The sequence below is a fragment of the Nannobrachium achirus genome, assembly GCF_963921795.1.
Source record: "Nannobrachium achirus genome assembly, chromosome: 20".
NCBI lineage: Eukaryota > Metazoa > Chordata > Actinopteri > Myctophiformes > Myctophidae > Nannobrachium > Nannobrachium achirus.
Window position 1 is genome coordinate 18,282,755 of NC_137827.1, and position 27,837 is coordinate 18,310,591.

The window sequence follows — 27,837 nt, forward strand, 5'->3', positions numbered from 1 at the left end:
AAAAATAATTTGTTTTTCAGTTATGAATTTTTGTAGGCACATTTTAGCACAAACACATAAAACTGTCACATACTGTACTTGCTTGAGTAAATGCGTACACATTCCATGATCTTAAGGAGGGAGCATGATGCACTATACTGTATATAGATGAACAGTTTAATACATTTTGTGTTTTAGTGATAGCCCTTCAGGTTGATTATCATTATTGGCCCTGGTGCTTAATCTTCTTTCAGTCTTTTTATAAAAGCTTTGACAAGTTGCAACAAATCCTGAAAGAAGGGCAATTTTTTTTCTGCCTTTTTGTACATCTCATTTGTGTAGTGTGACCCTCCATTTCCTGCAACCATATCATCAATTGTCTTGATCAGCACGGCTACTTGATCTCTGTCCTTGCTCCTGTTGTTGAAGACAAGGAACCTGCCTCCACAGCGCTGGATTACTTGTTTAAGATCTGCATCGCCATCATGCACATAATCTTCAATGGTGGAATCGGCATCTTCAAGATTATCCCCACCGGTGAACAGGACCACCATGAACGTGTTAGCCTCTTCTCCAAACAGCACCTGCAAAGCAGCGACAGAATTCTTCTCTTCATTGGTGAAACGACCAACTTGCATGACAAGCACGAACGCATGAGGACCAGGGCCGGAGTACTGGATACATTGAGCAATTTCTTTAGCGATGTCTTCTGGACGCTTTAGTGTGTCAAGGACTCCTGGTGTGTCCACGACAGTAATCAATCTGTCACCACAGAGCATTTGTTTCTTCTTACACTCCGTAGTCACTGACGTGGGGGAGGGTTTGGAATCAAATAGTTTCTTCTGTCCAAGGATGGTGTTTCCGACAGCACTCTTCCCCACACCAGTTTTTCCAATCAAAACGATTCTCAGTTCCTTTCCTAAAAAGAAATTAATGCCATTTATAATTAAAATAAATAATAAGGGTAATAATAATAATACATAATAATTTATACAGTAGTTACAATTTTAAAATGTGGCATTTAGCAGACACTCTGTCATAATCCAGAGCAATTTACAATAAGCAAGGTCATCAATCATCAATCGCCTACATCAAATGACATTGTAATCTAAGAAAAAACGTAGGTAGACCAAGAACCACTTCAGTAAAACAAATCTAAAAACATAAAAAATATTATCTAAATTACACTAAACATATATATTTTTGTGTGTATTTTTGACTTACCTATAAGTGTTCCAGAAGCCATCTCAACTTAAATCAGTAGTCAAGGCACAGTAAGAAGTGCATGTGCAAAATAATTGTGTTCAGTTTATATATAAAGATGACTTTGGACACTCCTCATAATTAACATATCATTTACATAACAGGCACATATAAAACCGATACAGATCAGTTTCCTGCCCATTTCTCTGGAGGAATACGCTTGCCACAAAGCAGGAAGAAATGACTGAAAGTAAGTACTTTAATCATAACATAAATCAAAATCTATTTTCAAATTGTATGCTGAGAGTAATGATATTGACATGTTGTGCCATTTTAGAAAAGAATATAACTCCAGACAATTTAACCTTTATAAAACATGATATATCAGCAATTTAATACAAAATTACATTTTTAACTGTTTTCACAGAAAAGAGGATTGCTCTTTTGGGAAGTAAAGATGCTCCAAGAAAAACCATTCAAAGACTCATCTTGTGGAACGACCAACCTTCTCAAACAAAATCTGAGAATGACAATTTTGAGATTCAGATAATAGACACATCTGACTCTGATGTTAAAAAGTTTAAAAACTTTAATCCTCACATGTCCTTGATTGTGCCAGAAAATGAAGAGTCAGATGTGGAGATCTCAAAACAAATTGCACATCTAGAAAAGATAACTGGTAAACCTAAAGATGAATTCCTTGTTGTGCTGTCATTGCTCAAATATGATCCCAGTGCTAAATATGAATTCAACTGTTGCTCCCCAAATGAGCTGTCCAGTAAACTGAGAGAGCTGGCTGGTCTGCCCACCACCAAGAGGTAAAGGGGGAAAGGGGATCATATTGATTTTGGATAGTGTTATTGTCTTTGTATGATTATGCAAATCTATGAATGTATTTATAATGCTTTATTATCCATACTGATACACACACGCGCGTATATATTACATTGATTATATGCTTTATTCTTTAGGGAGAAACAAGGCGATGAATACCTGATGGAGTTGGACTCACCACTGCTCTCACGGAGGTCTGTTTGTGTTTATTATTATTATTTGCACACACAATGGTAATATACAGACAAAAAAGAAATTACAAATGTTTTTTAAATGCTATGTGAAGATCAGAAGATATTCTTGTAGAATAGTTGTGTACATGATCATCTGGCAAAAGCAGATCACAGATACATTTAGGGATTAGATTCATTTTGTCAGAAAAACAATTTAACAGTTATGGATCGAATGCATTGATGTCATAAATATTTCAAGATCTAACTATCCTGTTACACTCCTCTGGAAAAAAAATCTCCAGTATTGACTTGATTATGCGTATAGTTCAGTGTGGTATCAGCACCGAAAATAGCCGACTTCCAAGCTCACAAACAAAGGTTATAATGGTTTTGGATTTTTCCATTAGTTTTTATTTTTATTCGTTTTGAGGTTTTGTTTTCAATTACAGTTTAGTTTTAATTAGTTTTTAAAGTGGGGTTGCTAGTTTTGTTTATTTTTTATTTTTTGAAAATGCTTAGTTTTAGTTTAGTTTTTATTAGTTTTAGTGTTAGTTTTAGTCTTTTACGTAATATTGGGTATTTGTCAGGGGTGAGATTAAAAAAGCTCCGGAAAAAGTATTGTCTAATAAAGAAAATCAACAAAACATCATATTGTTGAGTGGCAGGAATGTTGAGGCATACAACTTCTCTCTTTGACCTCACCAACTGGTGCTTTTTATTTTTTATTTCCACAAAAGACAAAAGACGAAAACTAAGGAGATTTTCTCTATAATTTTAGTTTATTTTAGTTAGTTTTGTAAACACACAATACCGTTTTCAGTTAGTTAGTTTTCGTTTTTTTTAAAAAGCTTAGTTTTTATTTTTATTTCAGTTAACTAAAATGTTTTTCCATTCTAGTTTTCGTTTTTTAGTTAGTTTTCGTTTACTATAATAACCTTGCTCACAACGCGTCGCAGCGTGACGTGTTGTGAGTTTGGAGGTCTGCTATTTTCGATATTTTCACCAAAAGCCCATTTTAGAAATTTCAGCCCCTGCCTCTCTAACATTCTGCAGTCCCTCAGTCCCTGGGCGAGACAGTCTCAGGACGGCCATCTTTGTTCTATTCAGGGAGCGGTAGGTTGTCACTGCCCCCCTGGATTCCTACAGAAATAGAGACAGAAGAAGGAAGAGCAAAGGAGGGGGGAGTTTGAGGGGGAGGAGGACGAACTTAAAAGCAATGATTGGCAGAAAGAGCCGATCTACATGTGCAGTAATCACAATCCATGTTTGGTCTGTAGGGGAGCAGAACAAACAAATTGGTAGAGAGAACGCAGGTGTATTTATACTATAGTGATTGCAAAAGGGATTGGCTGTGGTGAGTGGAGGCAGCTCTAGTCGGGTGATTGTGAATGGGGAATGGCCGTGATAAGCAGAGGGTGGTCTCCACTCCTGACTGTACCTTGTATACAACACCCTTATTTTAGTTGAGCTGATATGCATGGGTGGGCTTGGGTGGGCCTATGTAGAAAGCTGGCCCACCCATCGATTTTGTCTCAAAAAATATATACTAGTAAACGGAATATAATAACTGATAATGATGATTGCGAACATTTCATTACTTGATTGTATTTCATTTTATTTTGGTAAAATGATTTACTAGTAAAAATCGAAAATGTAATGATAACTGATAATGATGATGCATCTTTTACAATAGCAGCAGTTGGCTGCTGTGTGTTTGGAAATGTGTTGTGGGGTGAAGTGCATTGTATTAGCCTATTTATTATTATTATTATACTAGATTTCGCACGCGAGCCCTTTGGGCGCGCACAAGAGTCCCCCCTGTGCCCACCCTGAAGTTGCCAGGCCCAGCATATTTCTCTGTTCTGGCTGTATAGTGACTGTAATGAAATAATAATAATAAATGGCTGAGCCACAGTTACACCAAATTACAAAATGTTTTACATATTTTGCTTTTGTATTATAGGTATGAAGAGACGGCAAATCAGTCTGACCCGAAAATGACAGGTATGAGTTATAGTCAGTTTCTTTCTAGCGTGCTATTTCTACAGTATAGGCTACAGTATGTCATTATAAATTATCGCCCACATCATATCAGCGGTGGATTAGCTTAACCACTTAAAGGTTCTAGACTTAGTAAAATGGATCTAAGTTGCCTCGATACTTTTTCCGCTTTTTTCTGTGTACACCTTGTAGATCTGCTATATTGGATTGTTACCCCCACAACATTTATGCTGGGGTTCAAGTGGTTAAGCTATTACAAGAGTTTATCAAATAACCATAACCTTATTTATTAACAAAGACAATAAGAAATGTGCATTTAATCAAGACTTTATTTAGATAGATTAACATTTACTGTCAATGAGCTGGGATTTCCAGATTTTTCCCATCCCATTATTATGGCTGATATGCCAATCCTTGGGCAACAATGAATGGCAGATTGATAATCTATATTTCTTAATTTTGACAGTAAAAGGTCTACGTGACATCAAGATCGTTCTGCTCGGACATCAGGGCACTGGAAAGAGTGCAAGTGGAAATACAATCCTGGGAGAGAAACATTTTGCATCAAAACCCAGCGCTACACCGGTTACTACAAAATGTGATACTGGGGTAGTTGAATTTCATGGTACACATTTTACTGTAATTGATACACCAGACTTCTTAAATGATGATGTGCAAAGCAAACATGAGAGGGATTGCAGAGAGCTCTGTCAGTCAGGATCTAGTGTGTATTTACTGGTAATACAGATGGGCAGAATTGCAGATCGTGAGAGGAACATACTGAGCCAGTTGGAACAAGCTTCATTGATTAGAAAAGAGAAGACAATTGTTCTTTTCACTCATGGGGAAAACCTAAAAAATGATGAAATGACCCTTGCAGAATTTGTGAATGCCGCTGATCCTGCACTGACGAACATAATCAAGCAGTGTGGTGGCAGGTTCCATGTGTTTGAGAACAAAAACAGGTCAGATAGACAGCAGGTGGAAACTCTGATTCAAACGGTGCAAACTCTAATCTGGCCATAGGTTCAGAAGTTAGAGCATTCCTGGAAGAAAAAAAAAATTCTAGCGAATATTAATTGCTTCTTTTCGGATAATGATTTAGCCTACAATGAGATTGAGCTAACAGTTGTGTTTCTCTATGTGTGCAGTTTAGTAAAGGTTGTGAGTGATATACAGTACATTCTCACTGCCTTGCTCCTGACTGCGTCACTGTTTTGCCTGTAATCGCAATATGCACACCCTCTACTATCTTAAGTAACATTCATTGATTGACAAAGCCAGCCATTTATGTTATACGCTGTTGTCTGAAAATGTACTGTTCACTGATTGTGTTTTATTATGCTTGATAAGAGTGAAGCTTCTCCCAATTTACAGAAAACATTTGATTTACTGTTAAATGATCATCTTCAGGAGGTTATCATAGGGTGTGTGTGAAGATTATTGTATTGATAACTGTTTAATTCTTTCTATGTTTTTATTCTGGAATGACAACTAAAGTGAATTCAATCAAATACAAAATAAAATAAAACTATTGGAGTTTCAGTGTTTGACCATTGACCAATGATATAGCCTATATTATACACACCATAAAACTCTCACTGTGCTTCTGGGAAAACAGACTTAAGATATTCACACTGCAGGCTAATTGTGAAATTATAATAAACATTGAAATGATAATTTTCCAAAATAACTATAAGGCCCACTGGCACTGATCAAACAGAAAATAAATAAATACGATGATAAAGAAATCACATACAGGTTGTGTATGGTAGGACTACCATAAAATACACTGGTTGTGGTTAGCGTTGTTTCAGCATTAAGAATCTGATATAATTACAGGCTTTCCCAGGATGACAATGTTGTAATAACTGCCCAGCTCACTTCTACTTTCACATGTCATGATAAGCAGTTGATTTTAATCACAGCTTTGATAACTCAAGTTAAATATTAAAAAGAGTAAATTAGTTGATTAAATAGACTAAGCCCCCATGCCCCCCCCCCCCCCTTTTCTTTCAATGTTATATGAGATACATAAAGTGTGGTTCCTGTGGGAATAAGCCGTAGAGCTTTCTAGGATCTCCTTTTAGTTGACCTTGTACCAGTGATTTGTGCTGTAATGAAACTGTAAAATCTTCTATTGCAAAAAGTTCAGAGGCTTTTTCAGGTGTATATTTTTAACATTAAACATTTTATTTCCAACATTAAAAATATGATTTCATAGTATGGCTTACATAGAAGTCAGTCAATTGTCTTTCACATATTCAAATATATTTTATGTATTTTATTCCTTAAATATTTTCATCAAAATTGGGTTTGTGTGGAGGGGGAGCTTAGGGGTGGGGGGGGGCGCTAATCCTTCACCAGGGGGGGCTAAAGCCCCCTCTAGCCCCCCCTGGAGCCATCCCTGGCTGCTACATGTTAAGAATGAGTAGTGAATGGTTCTTCTGCTTTCCTTGACCATGTCTTTTGATATGCAGAATGTATTGTAAATGTAACATAATAGCTAATAACAGTCCAGGTTCTATATTTTTACATTTAAATATATTAGATTTATTAAGTTGCATGCAACGTAAGTTCAGTATAGTGGAGACCACCCTTCGCTCACCTTAGCCACTCACCTTATCACACCGTCTTGGTGCGGTAATAAAAGGTTGCAAATGTCCCCGACCGATAAATGAACAAAAAATAAATGGTCAAACAAAAGAGAATGGAACTCAAAGGAACTGACTTCGGGATGAAAGACCACTAGACCAGTTCCCCCATGAGATCATGGATAGGCGTAAAATACAGTTCCCAAAAACAATTCCTCGTGGAGAAAAAGAAACTGTTGACGGGCAACTACCTCTGTGAAGTTGGCACCCCATATGATGGAAACATAAATGGTGTGATTCTTTAGTGCTGGATTTGTGCTGAATTGTGCCATACATTTTAGAATTTGTGCTGGTATCTTTTTGTGCTCCTAGGTTCTACAATGAAATACTGCTGCTCTATACCGCCCTCTGTAGGGCAATCACTATAGGCTACTGCTGCTAAATCTGCTTCATAACCACATAATAATATAAATATACAGTATATAAAAACAAAATTGATGATTTCAATGGCACAAATTAGAGCACATCCAGCACTAAATATAAATGAGACTTTTTTAGGCTACAGGGACAGTGAGAAGACACCTTGGCTATACTGAAAACATGTACTCTATCTATCTATGTATCTCTCTCTCTCTCTCTCTCTCTATCTAATCTATCTATCTTTCCGCTCTCTCTCTCTCTCACACGCACACACACACACACACACACACACACACACACACACACACACACACACACACACACACACACACACACACACACACACACACACACACACACACACACACACACACACACACACACACAGCTTAAAGACTCAGGGCCTACAGTGATGTAAGCTTTATATCCCACTAGTTGTTTTGATTGATCAGAGTTAAATTACTGTATGTTTCATTGGCTCACAACAATGTACAGTTTTACAAGCATCAGGAGTTTAGCATATAGGCTTCAATAGGCTATGTGCTAATATTGTCTGGGATGAGTGGGATAATTGTATGGAGTGAATTAAATAATTGAAACAAATTAATCAAGGTTTACTCTTTGTATGTTTTTATATTACAATTAAAAGGTGAATTCAATAATACTACTTACTTGGGATTACACATTTCAGTGTTTGGGCAATGATAATTTAGACACCACTAAGCATTCACCGCCCTCTAGGGGAGGCTGAAGTTATAACAAAAATACTGATGTGTTGTTTTAGAGCACTGGTTTTTGGTTCTCAACTGGGGCCCAGGGACCCTTAGGGGGTTCCAGCCTAGGGGGCCAGGGGTGCCCTCTGCCCAACCTAACATTATTGAATCAGCTATAAAGGGAAATTGCTGATCTATAATCTCACAATGCTCACGATGCCATGCCTTGTGAGCTTGTAGATCTGCCATTTTTGAAAATAACTTTGACTTTATACTTTTTGAATAGTTTTGGACATTTTAACACTTTGATCTTCTGTTATGGAGTTCGCTGGCACACACTATATTCAGATGGGGGTCCAAGGCCAAATAGCCTAGATATCATTTTGGGGTATTTGACGTGATGATGATAAAAAATGAGTTTGACAAAAATCTGCCTCATGGTGGTGCTATAAAAGGCCCATGTGAAAAATGTGGGGCAGAGGTTCTGAATTGGCATCGAGGGAGTGTGTGTGCTCAGTTTGGCAGAGAACAAGCCAACGGCGCCGGAGATTAGCTGGTAACAGACGGACGGATGGACGTACGGACGGATGGACAGGGGCGAAAACATAGTCTCTCACATTGGCTGGTGGAGACAAAAATGAAATGGTGAAAGTAGTAGTCAAGGTTTTGTCATTGCCCATAACAGTAAAATACTCCCATATTCCCATTTTCTCCTGTGCCCCCTGCAGCACCCCCGCGTACCCCTAAGGGAACACGTATACCCCCGTTTGAGAAACACTGCACTGATGGATGAATTGCTACTGTCAGATGCGCAAATCGGTGTTATTAGGAATGATGTCAACAGTTTGTGTTGTGTGACATCAGACCAGAGCTCTGGTCAACCTGAATAATATGTGATGCCGTTTTCAAACATCAAATTTAGTCTGAATACGACCGAGAGAAATTATTTATGGACAGAGAGTACTGTTAGGGAGGCGGGTATATAGAGACAGACTATAGAGTGGGAGAAAGATATTGACAGAGAATCTATTAAAACCAAATATTTCCTGCCTGGAAGAGACAAAGAAACGCAGCAGCCTCAAAGAGAAGCAGCAGGTGTTGTCCATGAACCAATCTTCCAAGACACAGGTGTCTGTTCGGAGTGTCCGTGCGCCTTCATGTCCCGGGTCACCCTCCGTGAAAACATGAAGAGGATCCACAACAACCTCTACCGCCCAATGATGAGCGATGGACAGCTACCCTCATATTCCTGTCAGAAGAACAACATCTGTGTAACCAGCCAGCAACAAGGAGACACAGACCAACCAAGATCTTGCAAGGACTTCAACTCAGCCAGGAGACGTAAAGAAACATTTGATGGCTTACACAAGAAGGAAAACCTCATATGTGATAAGAGTTTCATTGAGGTATCGAAACAACATGTCCAGTGTATCCACACTGGAGAAAAACCCTTTGTGTGTAAACAGTGTGAGAAGGGTTTCAGTAGGTTAGGTAACCTGAACGCACACCAGCGTGTCCATACCGGGGAAAAACCCTTTGTGTGTAAACTGTGTGACAAGGGTTTCAGTCAGTTATATAACCTGAAGACACACCAGCTTGTCCACACTGGAGAAAAACCCTTTGTGTGTAATCAGTGTGAGAAGGGTTTCAGTGGGTTAGGTAAACTGAACGCACACCAGCGTGTCCATACCGGGGAAAAACCCTTTGTGTGTAAACAGTGTGAAAAAGGTTTCAGTACGTTAGGTCAACTGAATGCACACCAGCCTGTCCATACTGGGGAAAAACCCTTTGTGTGTAAACAGTGTGACAAGGGTTTCAGTCAGTTAAGTAACCTGAAGAAACACCAGCATGTCCACACTGGAGAAAAACCCTTTGTGTGTAAACAGTGTGACAAAAGTTTCAGTATGCTAGATAACCTGAAGACACACCAGCGTGTCCACACTGGAGAAAAGCCCTTTGTGTGTAAACAGTGTGACAAAAGTTTCAGTATGCTAGATAGCCTGAAGACACACCAGCGTATCCACACTGGAGAAAAACCCTTTGTGTGTAAACTGTGCAACAAGGGTTTCAGTCAGTTAGGTAACCTTATCAAACACCAGCGTGTCCATACTGGGGAAAAACCCTTTGTGTGTAAACAGTGTGAAAAAGGTTTCAGTAGGTTAGGTCAACTGAACGCACACCAGCGTGTCCATACCGGGGAAAAACCCTTTGTGTGTAAACTGTGCGACAAGGGTTTCAGTCAGTTAGGTGACCTTATCAAACACCAGCGTGTCCATACTGTGGAAAAACCCTTTGTGTGTAAACAGTGTGACAAAAGTTTCAGTCTGCTAAATAGCCTGAAGACACACCAGCGTATCCACACTGGAGAAAAACCCTTTGTGTGTAAACTGTGCGACAAGGGTTTCAGTCAGTTAGGTAACCTTATCAAACACCAGCGTGTCCATACTGGGGAAAAACCCTTTGTTTGTAAACAGTGTGAAAAGGGTTTCAGTCAGTTAGGTAACCTGAAGATTCACCAACGTGTCCACACTGGAGAAACGCGCTTCCAGTGTAAAAACAGTGTGGCAAAGGGTTCAGTGAGTTTCGGTCTCTGAAGAGGCACCACTGTGCCCACACCCCATATACCCAGGGGGCAAACCAGCCTTTTTTTTTAGGAAACCTGCATTTGCCCCGACATACAAAGTTGTCTACCAGAAATATTATCTATGACCCAGTAGGATCACAACCTATATGGACAACCCGGTCAATTTGTACAACAAAGTCTAATATGGCCGCCTCAATATTAGCCCCTATTAGTTTTTTTATTGAGGGGTGAATAGGGCAACATTTTAAACTGAGGGATATTTCCACGAAACTTCACAGGTTGATCAATGGTATAAATACGCAACAACATGGCCGCCATAATATAAGCGCCCAGAAAATAGGTTTGGCTCTAACTTCTGAACCAGATGAGCTAGAAATGCAAAGTTGGTGTCTATTGCATGGTTTCTGACCACAATAGACTTAAAGGTGATATAGCCTATATTTTAAATATAACTATATAAGATTTTAGCCCTCATTTCCCTCTATACATCCAGGACGTATAGAGGGAAGAGCTCATCGACACACAGCATAATTGGAGTGAGCAGGACAAACTTAGGTGGTCAGGATAAAAGTAAAAACTGTCAGCAATGACAGAGACCAATCAGTACAGCTGGTATTTATAAAGGTCAGTGTGACCTGGCAATACACACAATTAAGTCAGAGCAGTGTGGCCTTTCTAACATTTGAGCTTGCAAATGGACAGTGAACTGAGTGTCAAACTTGTTCTGTGCTGGTTAGTGATCACTCTAATCAATTAAAGCATCAAAGAAGAATTACCTGGTCAAGAAACATGCTAGGTCACCTGCTACTAAATAGACACTTTTAATCAATATAAGCCAACGTTGGTTTTAGTTTACTTTTTTCATCATCCTTAAAGAGACCACTGATCACAACTTGAACACCAAGAGGAGTTATTGGTAAGTTGCTAACGTCTTAAAGCCTCTGTTGAATTTGGGGACTGGGGTTCACTGGTGTGAAACACCCCTTAAGGATAAGAAGCTTGTCTGTGTAGCCTTCTGGAAGAATGTTGCCTCTGCAGATTTCCCTGGCCTTTTGGAGGACCCCTTCTGTGTGACAGTCCCGGGGGAGGGGGGAGTTGGGTCGTGGGTCGTGTGTCCTCTGGTACAATCGGGCATCCCAATATGGGCAGTAGAGCCTCTACCCTCCTAATGACCCCCGGACTGAGTCCATCCTCCAAGGAATGGTCCGCTTGAGAGCAAGCCCCTCTCCAGGTGGTGGAGGGGATGTTCTGTTGGAGCTCCCCTAGGGCTCGTGAGGTCTCCTGTACCCGTTGGTCAAGGTGTTCTGCGAGGAGGGCGTGGCACCACTGGAGTCATCCTACCGCGCCCTCTGTAAGCCTCTGTTGAATGAGTGGGCGTTGAGGTGGGTCATGAAGTGGGCAAAGTCCTCCCGGGAGTGGGGCCAGATACCCCATATGTCATCCAAATAGCGGAAGTAGGCCAGGGGCTTCAAGGGGAACCCCGCCAGGGCACCCGCCTCCCACTCGGCCATGAAAAGGTCCGCCAGGGCTGGCGCAAATTTCTTGCCCATGGCGACCCCCTTCACTTGCAAATACGTTTGGCCATTGAATGTGAACTCGTTGGTGCGCAAGGCTATGCTGAGTTCCAGAATGAGATTATCATGGCGATCAGGTTGGGGGTTTGAATTGAAAGCCTTGCGCACTGCAGCCAATCCTTGTGTCGAATCAATATGTGTGTACAGGGAGGCCACGTCAATAGAGAACAAGAGGTCCGTGGGGCCGAAGGACAGGGCCCGGACTTTGGCCAAGAAGTCATGTGTCCTTAAGGTAGCTGGAGTGGAGAGTAGATAGGGGGTTGAGAAAGCCGTCTATGTATTCGGAAATTCTATCCGTTTCACTCCCGCAGTCAGACACTATTGGTCTTCCTGCGGGAATGGACCGGGGGACTGGCCAGGAAGAGGGATCTTTATGAATTTTGGGGAGGAAATAGATTGTGCGGGGTTGTGGTGGTGCATCACCCGAAAGGTAATTAAATTGTTTTCAGGTAATGAAGTTTTGGTTGGAGAGGGTTTTCAAAATGGAATTTAATTTTGTGGCTGCTAGGGGGAAATTTGGCTCCGGGATTTTCTGATAGTATCGTGTGTCGTTGAGTTGTCTCTCTCCCTCCGCCACATATTGCACCCTGTCCATAACAACTACCACGGACCCCTTGTCCGCTGGCTTAATGACCAATTGTTGGTCTCTTTTGAGGGAGTTTAGGGCTCCCACCTCCTCCCGGGTAAGGTTGTGTGGTGCTGGGGTGGGGGGTGGGAGGGTCCTAATAGAGTGGAGGTCCTTACGGATAAGTCTCCGTATGGGCGCAGGGATTTGCTCCGGCTCCCAGGTGGACTTGGCCGTATAGGGGGTGTACGCGGACTGGGGGTCCGCGGAGTCATCCACGAAGAAAGCCGCCAGCCTAAGGGATCTATGATAGGACCGGGTTTCTTCGAGGATGACCCCGCGGTCTGGCCTAGGGGTGGTGTTCAAGGTGGGAATGAATGATAGGCCCTTGCTAAGTAGGGTAATTTGTGCCGGGGAAAGGACACAGTGCTCCGAAAGGTTTAAGACCTCGCCCCTCCCTTTCCCTGGAGCAGAGCGGGGCCCTGGCAGTTTAAAGCCACCCTCCAGGTGTTGAGTGTTCTGTGTCCAATGTATTAGGTCTCCCCGGGTTGCGAACCTCGTGGCCGGTAGGGCCGGGATGTGTGGACCGTCCCCGATTATGTTGTTAAGCAGGTCCAGTCGAGCTCTATCTCCCTCAGGGAGACTGGGGGAGTAGGGGATTTTGGGGAGGAAAATGGACGCATTGGGGAACGTTTTGGCGGCCTGTATCCGGAGGATACATGCCCTATTTACCCCCCATTAAAACTAATAGGGGCTAATATTGAGGCGGCCATATTGGACTTTGTTGTACAAATTGACCGGGTTGTCCATATAGGTTGTGATCTTACTGGGTCATAGATAATATTTCTGGTGGACAACTTTGTATGTCGGGGGAAATGCAGCACACCTTCCTTTGCCCCCTGGGTAATAGGAGCTTCAGTCAGTTAAATATTTTTTTTCCACACATAATATTTTATTCTATTTTTGTAACCCATTTTTTTCACCTGATGTCAATTGTCTAATAATAATGTAATAATAATGCTCGCTGAAAGGTGAGACCAGTATGTTATACCAAAACTTTATAGGTCAAGTAAGTTTATTCTCCTAAAAAAATGACCGACAGTACAAAGGCAGGGCCCTTAGCCAATGAGGAGCAACATTCTTGGTGACGTTGCAACACAACACGTACCCTGGTCAGAATAGCCGATGAAAACGGCATGTACCTACAGACACCGGAAGTGGCTGAGGTGCTGCGGTTAACGGAAGTTACGTCATGCGTTGCAGTCCGTTTACATAAAGATTGTAGCTCTTAACTCGCTCTTAATAGGTGTCCTTTGTCAGAATCCATGTTTTTGTTTGGATATTGTTTATTACGAGCGCAACCGATGGGTCGGGAGAAGTAGAACAGTTTTTTTTCGCCAGCGGGGAATATGAAAAAAACGATAACATCCGGTGAAATTCTCCCGGCGGAAGTAGCACCGTTTCAGCCTATGGTCTTGACCAGGCTTTTCTCTTCGCAGATGAGTAAGCCTGGCAACACGTGGGCTCGAGACCAGTATGTTATATCAGTATGTTATATCAGTATGTTATACCAAAACTTAATAGACCAAGGTTATTCTAAAAAAAAAAAAAAAAAAAAAGAGAAATAACGAGCACAGGTCTCCACCAGGCCGTGCGTCCTGGTGGTGCTACTGTATAATAGGCCAATGTAAAAAGGGTGGCATATGTTCTTCACCTTAGATCTTTCATGGCAATCGGACCTGCATGCATGATTTCAAGCATTGTGTTCCAAAAATGTGTTTTGCTAAAGTCTACCTGCTGGTGGCGCTATAACAGGACAATGTTAAAAAGGTAGCATTTGTTCCTTGACCTAGTGGGAATATGTGTGGCAAATGTCACGGTAATCGCAAGCTGCGTTGATGATTTGAGGCATTTTGTTCAAAAACGGAGCAATCCTGCAAACTTTGGAAGCTAATATTAGCCAATCAGGATGGAATGTGAAATATCAGACGGATCGGACTTGATCACATGACTATAGAGATACTGTGTACCGATTTGCATGATTTTTGGATAAAATCTCAAGGAGTAATATCCAAAAATGTGTTTTACATAAGTCGGCCCAAAGGTGGCGCTATAAAAGGCTGATGTGAAAAATGCAGGGCAAAGGTTTATCCTTAGCCTCTAGGGAGTGCGCTTACAAAGTTTGAAACTGATTGGTGGAGTTATAGGTAAAACCACAAATCGGGCTGTTATAGCGCCACCATGAGGCTGATTAAAAAAAATTAAGTGGCATTTCTTCCTCGGCCTAGTGGGAACGTGTGTGCGCGATTTCATGATAATTGCACTTTGCGTTTGTGATTTGAGGCATTTTGTTCAAAACGACTCAATCCCACAAACTTTGGAAGCCAATCTTAGCCAATCAGGATGGAATATGCAAAATCGGACAGATCCGTGTCGATCACATGACTGTCGAGATATTGCCTACCGATTTGTAGGATTCTTGGACAAAATCTGTAAGAGTAGTGCACAGAAATGTGTTTAGCAAACATCGGCCACTAGTTGGCGCTAGAAAAGGCCCATTTGAAAAATTATAGGGCAGAGGTTCTAGATTGGCATCCAGGGAATGTGTGTGCTCACTTTGGCAGCGACCGGGCCAACGGCGACTGAGATTTGGCGCTCACAAACTGCGAGGACGCACGGACGCACGGACGGACACACGGACGGAGGGGAAAACATACTCTCCCTCAGCCTTCGGCTGGTGGAGACAATAAATACCGACAGTACAAAGGCAGGGCCCTTAGCCAATGAGGAGCAGCCAAAGGGTAGATCTTTGTGCCCATACATGGTGCTCCATGCGAGCCCACACTGTTTCATAGGAACAGTATTTCTAGTTATTATTATTTTCCTGGATGCACAATCCAGACTATAAAAAGTCCTGCACTGAAATCAATGGGGGAGTGGTGCAAGCTTGAGGACTGGTCGAGCTACACATGACGTTCTGGCTATCTAGGCAATACATAGGCAACCACACTTGCAATTTCCAATTGCACCTTTTCTAGTTAGGCAACACATTATAGTCCTAGGGAAACTTTATAGACTTCTAGGGTAACTGTTCTGCTGCTATTGGAAATGGCAGGGATAGGGAATCAATAGGGAATCAATCGGAGTGGGAATCAATAGGTAATCAATTGGTCGAGCTTCACATGACAGTTACAGTAGCTTACTGTAGAATATAGTCAGCAAATCTTTCTAGTTGAGTTATTGTTCTGTCGCCCCAACATTTAGTTAATGTCCTACTTGACTCTTTGTCTCTGTTATTGACACTTTACACTGTAGTTTCTATGCATTGACTGCATAGCTTGTGTAGCACATGAATAAGAGAGTAAATCCATTGCATCAATCACTATCGAAAAGATGGGGACGGTCAGTTAAACCTCAAGATGTAAGAAAAATAGTAGCCGTTATTGTACTCGATGCATGTAGAGCTTCTGATCTGTAGGATTGTAGGTGCAGGTTGACAAACGTTCTCCTGGAATGGGAATGTTGATGTGCTTCTCTCCTGTGTTTGTGTCATAAGAGCAGAAGATCTCTTCTGTTGTGATGTCTCCTGGCCTTGTGACATGCAGTCGGTGGTTCTCAACCTTTTCAGGTTTTTGAGGCATTACATTTAGTACATTCAGTTCCACAGATAAATATTGTGAAAATAGTCGATCTACACAATCACAACACCTCTCTATTCGAGGAGTTGCGTTGTCAACTAAGAATATTTGCCTCTTTCTGGTGTTTCTTACCCGCTTGGGGTCCCGACCCTCAGACTGACATACATGGCTCCACACAGCACCCACAATGAAAGCGTGTCCTACCAGTGACTTGTCTTGATGCACCAGTTGTCCATTCAACCTCAATGCCAAATGACTACTGCTTTATCTTAGCAAGGACCATTTTACCCTTCGCTTCCTCTGTGGCATACATTACCCACAATCCTTTCTCCTCAGCTGAAAAGTACATGTATTGCCCAGGGGAGTCGACATAAGTGAATCTTTCGCTAGCCTCGTGTGACTAAACGGACGTGGTCAGATTCAGTTTGGACATCTTAAATGGCTTGTCAGTGTGGTAATATATGGTATTATCATGAACAATGTCATTTAGTCAGGAACACTCACGTCAAAGTAGATTTAACCATTTATTGCAACAAATGGAATACAGTTAAACTTGGCGTTGAAGGGCTCCGCGTTCAAAGATGTTCCCTGACTTTTGTTCACGCTTGCTTGCTATGCAAAATCAGGTGCAACTGCAAAACCCCCATAGCGATACAATAGTAAAAGCATATTAGCTTGAATCAGTAGACATAAAATCACAAGTATTTGGGCATATGCCAGACTCTGATCAAAAGGTGGAGGCTAGGGTGGAGGAGGCAGCTAAGCAGCAGCAGATCTGAGGCTTAGGATCAAAGACAAGCAGACCTAAAGTGAATTCAAGTTATGTGAATTATAAAAGAGTTTTTAAAAAAAGAAAGTTATGTGAGTTATGAACTAAAACTAAAAAAACTGTTCCAGTGATTAAATGAGTACACTGATTTAGAAAAATAAAAACTAAATCACACTTAAACATGACTTGTCTCTGTAATATTTATTAAGTATTAGTGTATTTCAATGGTTCTGAATAAAAAAAGCAATGAAAGAGAATCGTAAAGCAATGTTGTTTGACTTTGCATAATCGTTCGCCTTCAGGTTTCCGTAGGATTCTGTGAGCTTTTATCGGCACGTTTCTTGCCTTTCTTTTTCTTCTTCTTGCCTTTGGTCTTGTTGAGTGCAGGTCTGGACCTGGTCAGGTGGTTGGCGGTGCGACTCAGCTTGCCGTGGTCCATATCGGCGTCGGAGTCGTCCAGCAGGTAGGAGCGGGAGCTGGGTGGTCGGTGGTGTCCTCCTCCCAGCATGGGCAGGTGGACGTGCTCGCCGCTGAGGTTGGTGACGGAGTAGCGGCTGCTGTTGGTCATGACGATGTGGTGCCACGAGCTGAGCGGGGTGGCGGAGAAATGCTGCGGGCCGCCCGAGTCGTCCTTGCCGCCTCCTCCCGGCGACATGACCAGGGAGCCGCGCGGCGTGACCGCCTCCACGGCCGTCTGGAAGGTCTTGAGGATGCGGTCGCTCTTCTGCTTCTCCTTCTTCTCGCGCGACTCGGCCTTTCGCAGCTGCCGGCGGTGGAGCCTTATCATCTGCTTCCTGGTGTCCGCCAGACCCCTGCACAGAAACACAAGACCACTCAAGGTTCAAGGGTGTTTTTACTATCACATACTAGGGCATTCACCAAATATTCTAATGTTCGAATATCAAAGTCACTATTCGACGTCGAATATTCGCTTTTTTTTCTCTTAAAAATATATATAGTTTATAAAGCTTGGATAAATAGGAAGTCATAAGAATGAGTTGTCAATGCCCCAGGTGGATGAATTTGTTAATGCTCTATACCAGGGGTTCTCAACCCTTTTTAGGCAATGACCTCCAAAATAAACATATTGGAACTGGGGACCCCCCACCCTGACAAGCACTTGGAATTATAGGTATTACATTTAATGTGACTCGGTTTCGCAGATAAATATTGTGAAAATAGCAGATCTACATGCTCTGTTGCGAGGCGTTGTGAGCATGTACCGTAGATCGGCTATTTTCACAATGTTCGCCTCTTGCTTACTTAATATTTGACAGTTTGGACAGTCCTGTCGAATATTCGACTATTCGAATACTTTGAGGTAGAATAATTCGAATACTAAAAATCACTATTCGTGAATGCCTTATCACATACAGCTGGTAGCGTCAAAGGCAGCGATGTTCTTCATAACAGGACAGGCAGATACCAGGTTAGGCCTGCATAACATAGCAAAGACAACACTTAATGTCTGTCTCAAACAACCGGTCTTGGGGAGAGAAAGGTGCAATTCTGGGGAAATTGCAAGTGTGGTTGCACTGACGCGAAACAACCTGATTGGACATTAGATTGTCCAATCAGAAAAGGGACAGAAAACGTCCACTGAACTCAATGGACTTTTTGGGTCACAGAAAACGTTACAGAAAGCTTTAATGAAAACAGGTTTACTTTAGGTGACATAAAAGTTCTCAGACCTAGAACAATAGTCTGGTTAGACTAGTCTGTTGTCATTTTAACATTTTACATGCATGCTATATACAGTAGGTGTTGTAGGTAGGTGTTCAAGCTTCATAATTGCTTTAGTCACTTAATCCTGATGAAGGTACGTTGCCAAAAAATGTACACGAGGCGTTAAGAGTATGTAGATCGGCTATTTTCACAATTTCTGCCTCTAATATTTGACAATTTGGCCAATGTTTAATTTGTCATTTTAGATGTATTACAAAGTCCTTAAATTATCACGTTATACAATTAAACTTTATGCTGGTTCGTTTACTGTTGAGTGAGAAAACAATGTTGCACATTAAGTTAATAATCTGGGGACCCCCCCCAAAATAATTTGGGGATCTCCCTGGGGGTCCCGACCCACAGGTTGAGAACCACTGCTCTATGGGGACAAGCTCACCTGTAATCCACTATTCCTGTCTCATCACGGTCCAGCCTCAGTATCAAGCGATCAATCTGGAAGCGATCCAACGGAATTGAGGATTGCTGTTGTAGTTACAAATAACAAGAGAGAGGAGGAAAACAATAAGCTTTCACTTGATAACACAGTGACTTGTAGAGCTATTAATGGACCATCATTCATACAGGCTTTCATGTCATCATAGTTGTCATAAGCCCCCCGGTGTGCAAAGAGTCTTTACAGTAGGCTATACACTATATCAACAGAATTTAGAAACCTCCACAGCCTTTCTGAAGTCAGCAACCGGGACTTGCATGGTACCATCTTTGTCAATATTTCGAAAGAAATCCCACAGGCGGAGCTTGCGTTTGTCCAGATAATCCTTGAAAAGAGAGAGAGAGAGCATTTACTTTGCCCTTGTAGTTGTCATAAGTGGTTAATATTTCTTATACTAAATACTAGGACATAGTTTTTTATAACTTTAACTTTATGAAGGCAGCACACATCCATGGTGCGAAGCAGCAGACCTGGATGACTTTCATCGGGTCGGGACGCTTGGGTGCTTTCTTGGCGATGAAACCTCCAACCCCGCCGTACTGCACCTCCAGGCTGGGGTGCTCCTGACACGTGAGCTCCAAAAGCTGCACAAAGTTCTCATTCACCAGAACATTCTGCACAGAGAAACACGTAGGTTAGAGAGGTTCTCATCTTTGTGTGATAGAAGCTTTTTTTTTCTCCTTTTTTATATTAACCACTTAAACCCTAGCATCCGTATTCTGAGAACTTTAGCCAAAAATAGCAGAACTACAAGCTCACAACGAGCTTGTAGATCGGCTATTTTCGGCAAAGTGTGTGTTTGGTGTAGAAGAGAAAAAGAGCAGACTTAGTATACCGGTAGTTATTAAGACGGTTCAAGTGGTTAAATATCTGAAAACACAAATTGACATAAATCCAAAATACACTGATGATTGTGCCGTCAAACGATGAAACTATATGGTATCTATGGGTTGTGGGGGTCCCTGCTTCATCTCTCTCTCTCTGCTAAGGGGTCCTTGGCCTGAAAAGGCTGAAGACCCCTTGGTTGGAGAAGAGCATCACACACAGTGAACACACTGCACCTCACAGTAATAGAAAAGATAACCTTTTGAAAACCCTCTCTAGAGTTTTATATGGTATTAGGAAATCAAGCGGTGCAGGGCTGTCTACACCAAGAACAGCAATGATAAATAATTATGAATGTGTAGTTTTAGAAACGGACGACGGAGTCCACACACCACAAATAACGATGACAGTAGCACTGGTGAATTTCACTCACATTCAACATGTTCTTCTTCAGTGTGTGGATGTTAAAGTAATCTTTAAAGTTATCTTTCTTAGAGTATAGATGACCCTTATTATAATTGTTTCCCCCCCTTTGATGTTCCTATCTATTTGGTCACATTTCACTGTTACACTGCACACTGATATGATCTGGTGAAAACATCACTTCACAATCTGAGCTGACCAGGTCACATGATGCAAGAGGCATGGCAATCAACTTACACTTATGTTGATCTCCTCCAGGGCAGATTTGGGCGTGTTCTTCACCACATTAACCAGGGCCAGTGCTCCCTCTACTGTTATAGAGTTGTATTCCAGCTAAAACAAACACAGGACAAACAACATCAAAGCTTTATTTTAGGCCTAGAATTATTGAATGCTTTAACCAGTGAAAAATAGCAGATATACAAGCTCACAGCGAGCTTGTAGATCTGCTATTTTTGGAAAAAGTTGTGAAAATGTGTGCAAATCTTTAATATGTATTTTCAAAGCGAACATTTGTAATTCAAATTTTGCTTCTGGGGGTCCCTGGAACTAAATATTTTGAGATGGGGGTCCGTGGCCAAATAAAATAAAAAATAATAATAAAATAAATAATTTTGGGGGTCCTTCACATGAAAAGGTTTGAGAACCACTGACATAGTAGTCTCTCAAGAACAGACTAACTGAGCTCCATTTAAGTGAAAAGGACCTTTTCTTTGACGATGGCTGGCCAGATTGCCGACATAGAAACGTAGGTTTTTCAAAAAGTCTTAGAAGGATTCAAAAGACACTTATAGAATCGGGTCAAAATTCTAATTTTCACGATTTTTCAAAAATAGCAGATCTACAAGCTCGCAGCACGGCACTCGGTGCCGCGCTGTGAGCTTGTATATCTGCTATTTTTCAATAGTTAAAGCATAAAATAATGATACACAATAATGTGTACCCCGTTCTAAATGTCCTTTTTCGTTCTAAACACTATAGTACTAGTGCTACTTTATTTATTCTTTCTAGATAAACAATCCAGACTATAAATTTACTAAATAGGTCAAGCCTCACATGATTTCTAGTTTAATTAAAATTCAGTAGCTGTCTGGCTGTGGATCCCATCTGACAATATAGTGTTCCAGGAACTCCCATACAGGGTTTGTGTTGTTAATGTTTCAAAAATATTCAAACATCAGATAAGACGTTTCGAGCGTACTTGACAAAGACCGAAAGGGTTGAGACGTATCTGCCGCTTTTTTCCACAAATAAAAGCTTGAGTTGCGAGCCTACACTTTGCTTTTCATGATTCTGTTCTTGCAGTTTGGCTCACCACACTTGCAATTTCCAATTGCATCTTTTCTAGTTTATTTATTTCTAGATAAACAATCCAGACTATGAATAGGAATTGAAAAAAGTGGTGCAAGCTTGAGGATTGGTTGAGCTTAACATGACATTTTGGCTATCCAGCCTTTAAATAGACAACCACACTCACAATTTCCCAGATATGACATATAAATGACGCCATAGACTGGCCTCTAAGTACCTTGACAACCGCTACAACAGGTTATGTATGACCTACAGTAAGGGGCACGTATTCCCTACGGCGTTGTGCCTTAGTCACATATATGGTATGAACCATGGAAGCTAAGATCAAGAAGGAGTTGGGGACGTCCATGCTGTCTTCCACAGGGTATTCTGGAAGTGGATGTATCAGCGAGGGACACAGTTATAAGACTGACAACGGGACAGTGTTTGTGAAGATAAACCACAAGAGTCAGGCCAAACTGATGTTTGATGGAGAGATGGCCAGCTTGGAAGCCATCATAAAGACACAAACCATAAAGGTTCCTAAGCCTGTGAAGATCATTGAGCTCGACATGGGAGGATCTGTGTTTGTGATGGAACACGTGGACATGAAAGGCCTCACCAAGAAGTATTCAAAGGTGCTTGGAGAGCAGGTAGCAAATCTTCATCTTCACAACCAGAGACAGCTGCTCAAACAAAATAAAGAGCAAAGGACGGTAGGAAAAGGAGACGAGCAGTCTGAAGAGGCCGCCGTTGAAGAGTTTGGCTTCCACGTACCTACATGCTGTGGATCGATACCGCAAGAAAACGAGTGGCAGGACGACTGGCTGGCGTTTTACTCCACACATAGACTCCAGTACCAGCTGAACCTAGTGGAGGCGTCTCATGGGGACAGAGAAGCCCGGGAGTTGTGGACTCTGCTGCAGCGCAAGATTCCTCCGATGTTCGCCAACGTGGAGGTGGTTCCTGCCCTGCTTCACGGAGACCTGTGGGGAGGCAACGTGGCGGAGTGCTCCGAGGGCCCCGTCGCCTTTGACCCCGCTTCCTTCTATGGCCATTCAGAGTACGAGCTGGCCATCGCAGGGATGTTCGGTGGTTTCGACAGCTCCTTCTACTCGGCCTACCACGACAGGATTCCCAAGGCAAAGGGATTCGCAAAGAGAAATCAGCTTTACCAGCTCTTCCACCACCTGAATCACTGGAACCACTTTGGTGGAAGCTACAGAGGCTCCTCCATACGGATTATGAAGGACCTTGTGAAATGAATGATTATTGATTCAATTCTGATATCCAAATGCTTTAGTATTTTTTGAGTGGTGCTCCTGGAAGGATCTACTGTATGGCTTTGTTCCATATGTACGCCCAGGGTCACATTGGCCAAGCTTAATGAAATTAACTTATAAATAGCACCGCTCACTTCACACTGGGTATTTCTTATCTAATCAAATGATAACAATTTAGCAACCGATATAGAAACACACACACACACACACACACACACACACAGAGTTATAGATGGAGAGCATCTTGCAGATCCACACCGTAGAAAACAGAGGAAGTCTTCCACTCACCAGCAGGACTCTGAGTGTGTCGTTACACTCCAGGCCTCGACACAGCATGCCCACGCCCTCGTTGGTGATGCGGTTGTTGTTGAGGTCCAGGTGCACCAGAGTGTTGTTGAACTTCAGGGCCTCCCCCAGAGACAGAGCCCCCTCGTTCCCGAAGCCATTCCAAGACAGGTTCAGGTGTTTCAGCGTGACGTTCGCCTGCAGGTGGAGAGGATGGACTTGTTTAAGACCCATTAAAACCGGGAATTTTAGATTCATTTTAGATTTTAGCTGTGTGTGTGTGTCACAATCTTTCAAAAAGAACAGCTATACAAGCTCCCACTTTATGCCGCACTATGAGCTTGTAGATCTGCTATGTTTTTCAAATCATTTAATATATTTATTTTGTCAATACATTTTAACAAATGTTTGTGTGTTTCATACGAATGTGAAACAATACTTTCTGATGAGGGTTGTCAGTCATACATTTGGCGGTTCTTGACCCCCAAAATGTATATGAATTTAGGGGAACTCTGATAATGACTTCAAAGAAAAGGACCTGCACACTGTCATTTACTTTATTTGCTTCATTCACTTCATTTCAGTCGTTAGATAGTTCTTGACATGAAAACGTTTCAGGAGCACTGATATAGCAACATAGGATTTTCAGAAAACTCAATTCAGAAGACATCTGTAGAATCGGCCTCAGGTTAATGGATTAACCACTTCCATTTCGCACGTTTTTGTTATTCATTGCATGGGTGAAGAACACAGTGCTTAGGTTAATCATGTGCTCCAGTATGTTGTACACTAGGTCCAAGATCAAGAGGACTGCTGGTGCTTATATATCCATACCTTGAGACCAGCACAAAAAGCCACGGCTCCTTTCATTCTAAGATGATTCCAACTTAGATCCAGCACCTCCAGGCCTTCGTTGTTTGCTGTTGGAATGGAAGGCAAATAAAGCAGAAAGATACAAATGAAACAGATTTCTTTTTCCATTACGGTGACTCCTACTATCTTGGAATACCGTAAGGCTGCTCAGATCCGATAATTAGAAAAGACTTTATGGTCAGTGAAGCTAAAGTTCACACAGCATGTGCACACAGAGTACAAGACAATGGCCACAGGCTCAAACATTTGTACTACAACCGCTCATTAAAACTATTTAAACACATCTTTTTGGGCTTTCATCAAAGTGTTTGGAACACGAGCATCCTGGTGACTCGCACTGTACCCGTTGAGCAGGCAATGTTTTAGCTTTTCATGCGACCAGTGAAGTTCACCTTACCCAGCATCTGTCCTAAATGCTCCCCTCCACCAGCGCTGAATTGGTTATGACTCAAGTCCAGTTCTTTCACTCTGTAATTGCTCTAAAAAGGGGAAAACTTTATAAAAGAACCCTGCCAGCCATTATCTTAGCCTTGGATCAAGGCTTGTCGATTTTGACATTTGCATATCATCATAGATACGAAAGTTAAAGTCAGACTCGATAAAATACATCTATGATAGTATAAGCTAACTGCTTACTGATAAGGCGTCTGCAAAGAATTTTGCGTCGTCCTCAGTAAATCCATTTCCTATTCAAAAATAAAACCGAAAAAACAGAACAAGACATTACTATAGGTCTAAATGTGCAACATTAGTAAGTCAGTGTAAAATGTAGCAAGATAATGAATGCTCTACTGTACCTGAAAGTTTGATAGATTTGATGGAAATGTTTTCCAGCAACATCCTTCCAATACACTCAGCGCCTCCAGTCTGCAGATGGTTGTTGGACAAATCCTGTAAGGAAACATCAGTGGTGGGAAGTAAAGTAAGTAGCCTACCTTTACTCAAGTAGTGTACACACTACACACTTAAGTACTATTTTGAAGTACTTTTACTATGTGTATGTCCCTTTGTTTCATTCATTACACTTCTACTCCACTACCCTTCAGAGGAATATATTTACATCTACAGTTGTTTATTCAAAAATAGCCAATGTACATCACAGCGCATTAAATTGTGTGTTTGTAGATGGGCTATTTTCGAAAGATTTTGACCAATTCCGAAACCTTTTGGTTTTGAAGAAAACAAACCCGGTAAAATATGGGACGTTCTACATAATGACTACATTTACTTTTGATACTTTACGTATATTTCGATGCCAATACGTTGGTACTTTTACTCAAGTAAAACTTTGAATACAGGACCTAACAGAGCATTTTTACATTGTGATTTTGCAACATTTACTAAAGTAAAAACAACTTCCACCAAGGCAAGTATGCTGTTGTCATGAGAAATGTCCAAAGATGACCTGCAAAACACTTATGCCCTCTAGTGGAATGTCAGGGGAACTGCTGTTAACACCTACCAGACTCTGAATGGTGAGGTTGGCCCTCAACATCTCTATAAGATATTTGGCTCCCTCGGCTAGGAGGTGGTTGCCTACCAGTTCCAACTTGTTGATGTGCATCTCAGTCTAGATAACAACAACAACAACAACAACAACATATTCACTTAAATAGTTTGTATCTTTAAGACATTAACCCATTCATTTAACCACTTTAATCATTATTTTATACTTTGGATATTAAAAAATAGCAGATATACAAGCGCATAGTGTGTCACTTCATGCTGCAAGTGAGCCATGAGCTTGTAGATCTGCTACTTTTGAAAAATGTTAAACATTTGTGCAAATCTTAAAGCGAACATGTTTTACTCAAAAATATGTTGAGATGAGTGGGGGTCCGCGGCCAAATATATCTCATTGTAGGGGTCCTTTACATGAAAACGTTTGAGAACCACATACAGTATGTTGCTCAGAAAAGGATAGGTTAGGATTTGGAAGACATTTTGTAGAATCTGATCACCGGTCTAAATGTGTTATTTAACCAGCCAGGCAGCCACTCATTCCAGACTCACCACCAAAGCGATAGCCAGTGCCTTGGCGCCCAGCGGTCCCAGTCCATGGTGGTTGAGGTTCATGGTAGAGTCGCCCAGGTTCCGTAGAAAATAAGAGACAGGAACCACGCCCACCAGCTCACACGCCTGCAGGTATACGTCCGCCGTGGACATGTCCTTGTTGCTACTGTTCTCCACCTCTGCTAGGGAACAAGAATGGCACAACATACAACTGAGCAAAAACACAATTTACACATTGTTCCAAACTCAAGTAAAAACAGCTGCAGACATCGGTTTTTAACATCTGTAAGTAAACTTTTTAAATCAACCAAAGTGCTCCAGTTTAATGTCTTTCTGGAGCTGATTCCAGGACCATAGAGCATACAAACCAGAAAAGTCATCCTCGATTTAGATTTTTGACTCCTGTTTTAAGATATATATATATATAATATGGATTTTAGAAGTGTGGGTCCTCTAAATTCATGACGTCATGCGCGCACGCTGGTTTTATTGTTAATTAGTGTGTGCATATGAGGCGCGCGTGCGTGCAGCAAAATAAGTGTGGGCTCGCCGAGCCCACGGCATCTCACCCCTGATCTTCGCCTAAAATAGTTGATCAACAAACTCACAGTACATCTCATTGCATTGTAAGCTGGGGGCGGCAGTTGCTCAGGAGGTACAACGGCCACTGCGATCGCAGTGTCCTTGAGCAAGACATCCATGATCCATAACTGCACTGAACTTAAAGGAGTAGTTCACCCCCAAAATGACTTTTTTTCTATTGATTACTCATGCCATGGAGACTAGAGTTCAATAATATTTTTTTGGTTTTTGTCGCATTCCTAAGACAAAAATGTGATAACATTAAATTTACCCCCATTCGTTCCAGATGGGGACCCGTTTCGAAACGGGTCCCCATCCGGAATCAATGGGGGTAAATTTACTCGAATAGAATTTTTGTCTTAGGAATGCGACAAAAACCAAAAGATATTATTGAACTCTAGTCTCCATGGCATGAGTAATCAATAGGAAAAAAAAAGTCATTTTGGGGGTGAACTACTCCTTTAAGAGCAGGTTGGTGCCTTGCATGGTTTCCCCTGCCATTGGTGAGTGAATGTGTGTATGAATGGGTGAATGTAAAGCTCATTGTCAAGCACTTTGGATAAGGGTGCTATATAAATGCACCATTACCATTTGTAGATCTGCTATTTTTGCCTAACATTAGCCCCAGAATCGGGATGCTAGTAGCCAGTAGGTTGATCATTGATGGCTTTCTAAATAAAAATGTGCCATTGAAGCCATGTACGATTAAATAATGTAGTCAGACCCATCATACAGGTGACGTGTAGTGGATATGGGATTTCAAATAAAATGTAAGGCTCCATGATAGTGTCTATAGCCTGGAGAGTGGTAGTAGAGGCATGCTTATAGCATGCAACAAGCAAGGCTCCTAGGTATTTATCAGATGGGACATGTTCAATACTCTTCCCCTCAGTGGTGTAGTTATATATAGTGTTAGATGCAGTGGTTAAGTAAATTAATTCTGATCACTAGGGCTGTCACAATTATTACATAATTGTCTAATCGTGATTATTTGACATAATTGTGATTCTTTTTCATAATCGTCATAATCGTTTCCA

At 41.6% G+C, this 27,837-nt stretch overlaps 3 protein-coding genes across 3 annotated transcripts; 1 reads left to right on the forward strand and 2 right to left on the reverse strand.

The window, feature by feature from the left end:
- Positions 1-218: 218 nt before the first annotated feature.
- LOC308305977 (GTPase IMAP family member 9-like) lies at positions 219-1,225 on the reverse strand (the record flags this gene model as incomplete). Its single annotated transcript, XM_080750876.1, has 2 exons — positions 219-898; positions 1,204-1,225. The coding sequence occupies 2 exons, from the start codon at positions 1,223-1,225 to the stop codon at positions 219-221; spliced, it is 702 nt and encodes a 233-aa protein (XP_080607002.1).
- Positions 1,226-17,345: 16,120 nt separating this feature from the next.
- On the reverse strand, positions 17,346-26,374 carry LOC308305978 (leucine-rich repeat-containing protein 74A-like; the record flags this gene model as incomplete). The annotated part of the gene is made up of 12 exons (XM_080750877.1): positions 26,219-26,374; positions 25,668-25,775; positions 25,003-25,096; positions 24,842-24,891; positions 24,603-24,684; positions 24,167-24,252; positions 23,336-23,530; positions 20,712-20,807; positions 19,697-19,840; positions 19,447-19,551; positions 19,170-19,255; positions 17,346-17,859 (listed from the first exon to the last, which is right to left on the reverse strand). Exons 1-12 carry the CDS (start codon positions 26,369-26,371, stop codon positions 17,346-17,348), a joined length of 1,713 nt encoding a protein of 570 aa, XP_080607003.1. The 5' UTR covers positions 26,372-26,374.
- Positions 22,097-23,029, forward strand: LOC308306395 (ketosamine-3-kinase-like; the record flags this gene model as incomplete). Its single annotated transcript, XM_080751371.1, has 1 exon — positions 22,097-23,029. One exon carries the CDS (start codon positions 22,097-22,099, stop codon positions 23,027-23,029), a length of 933 nt encoding a protein of 310 aa, XP_080607497.1.
- Positions 26,375-27,837: the final 1,463 nt, after the last annotated feature.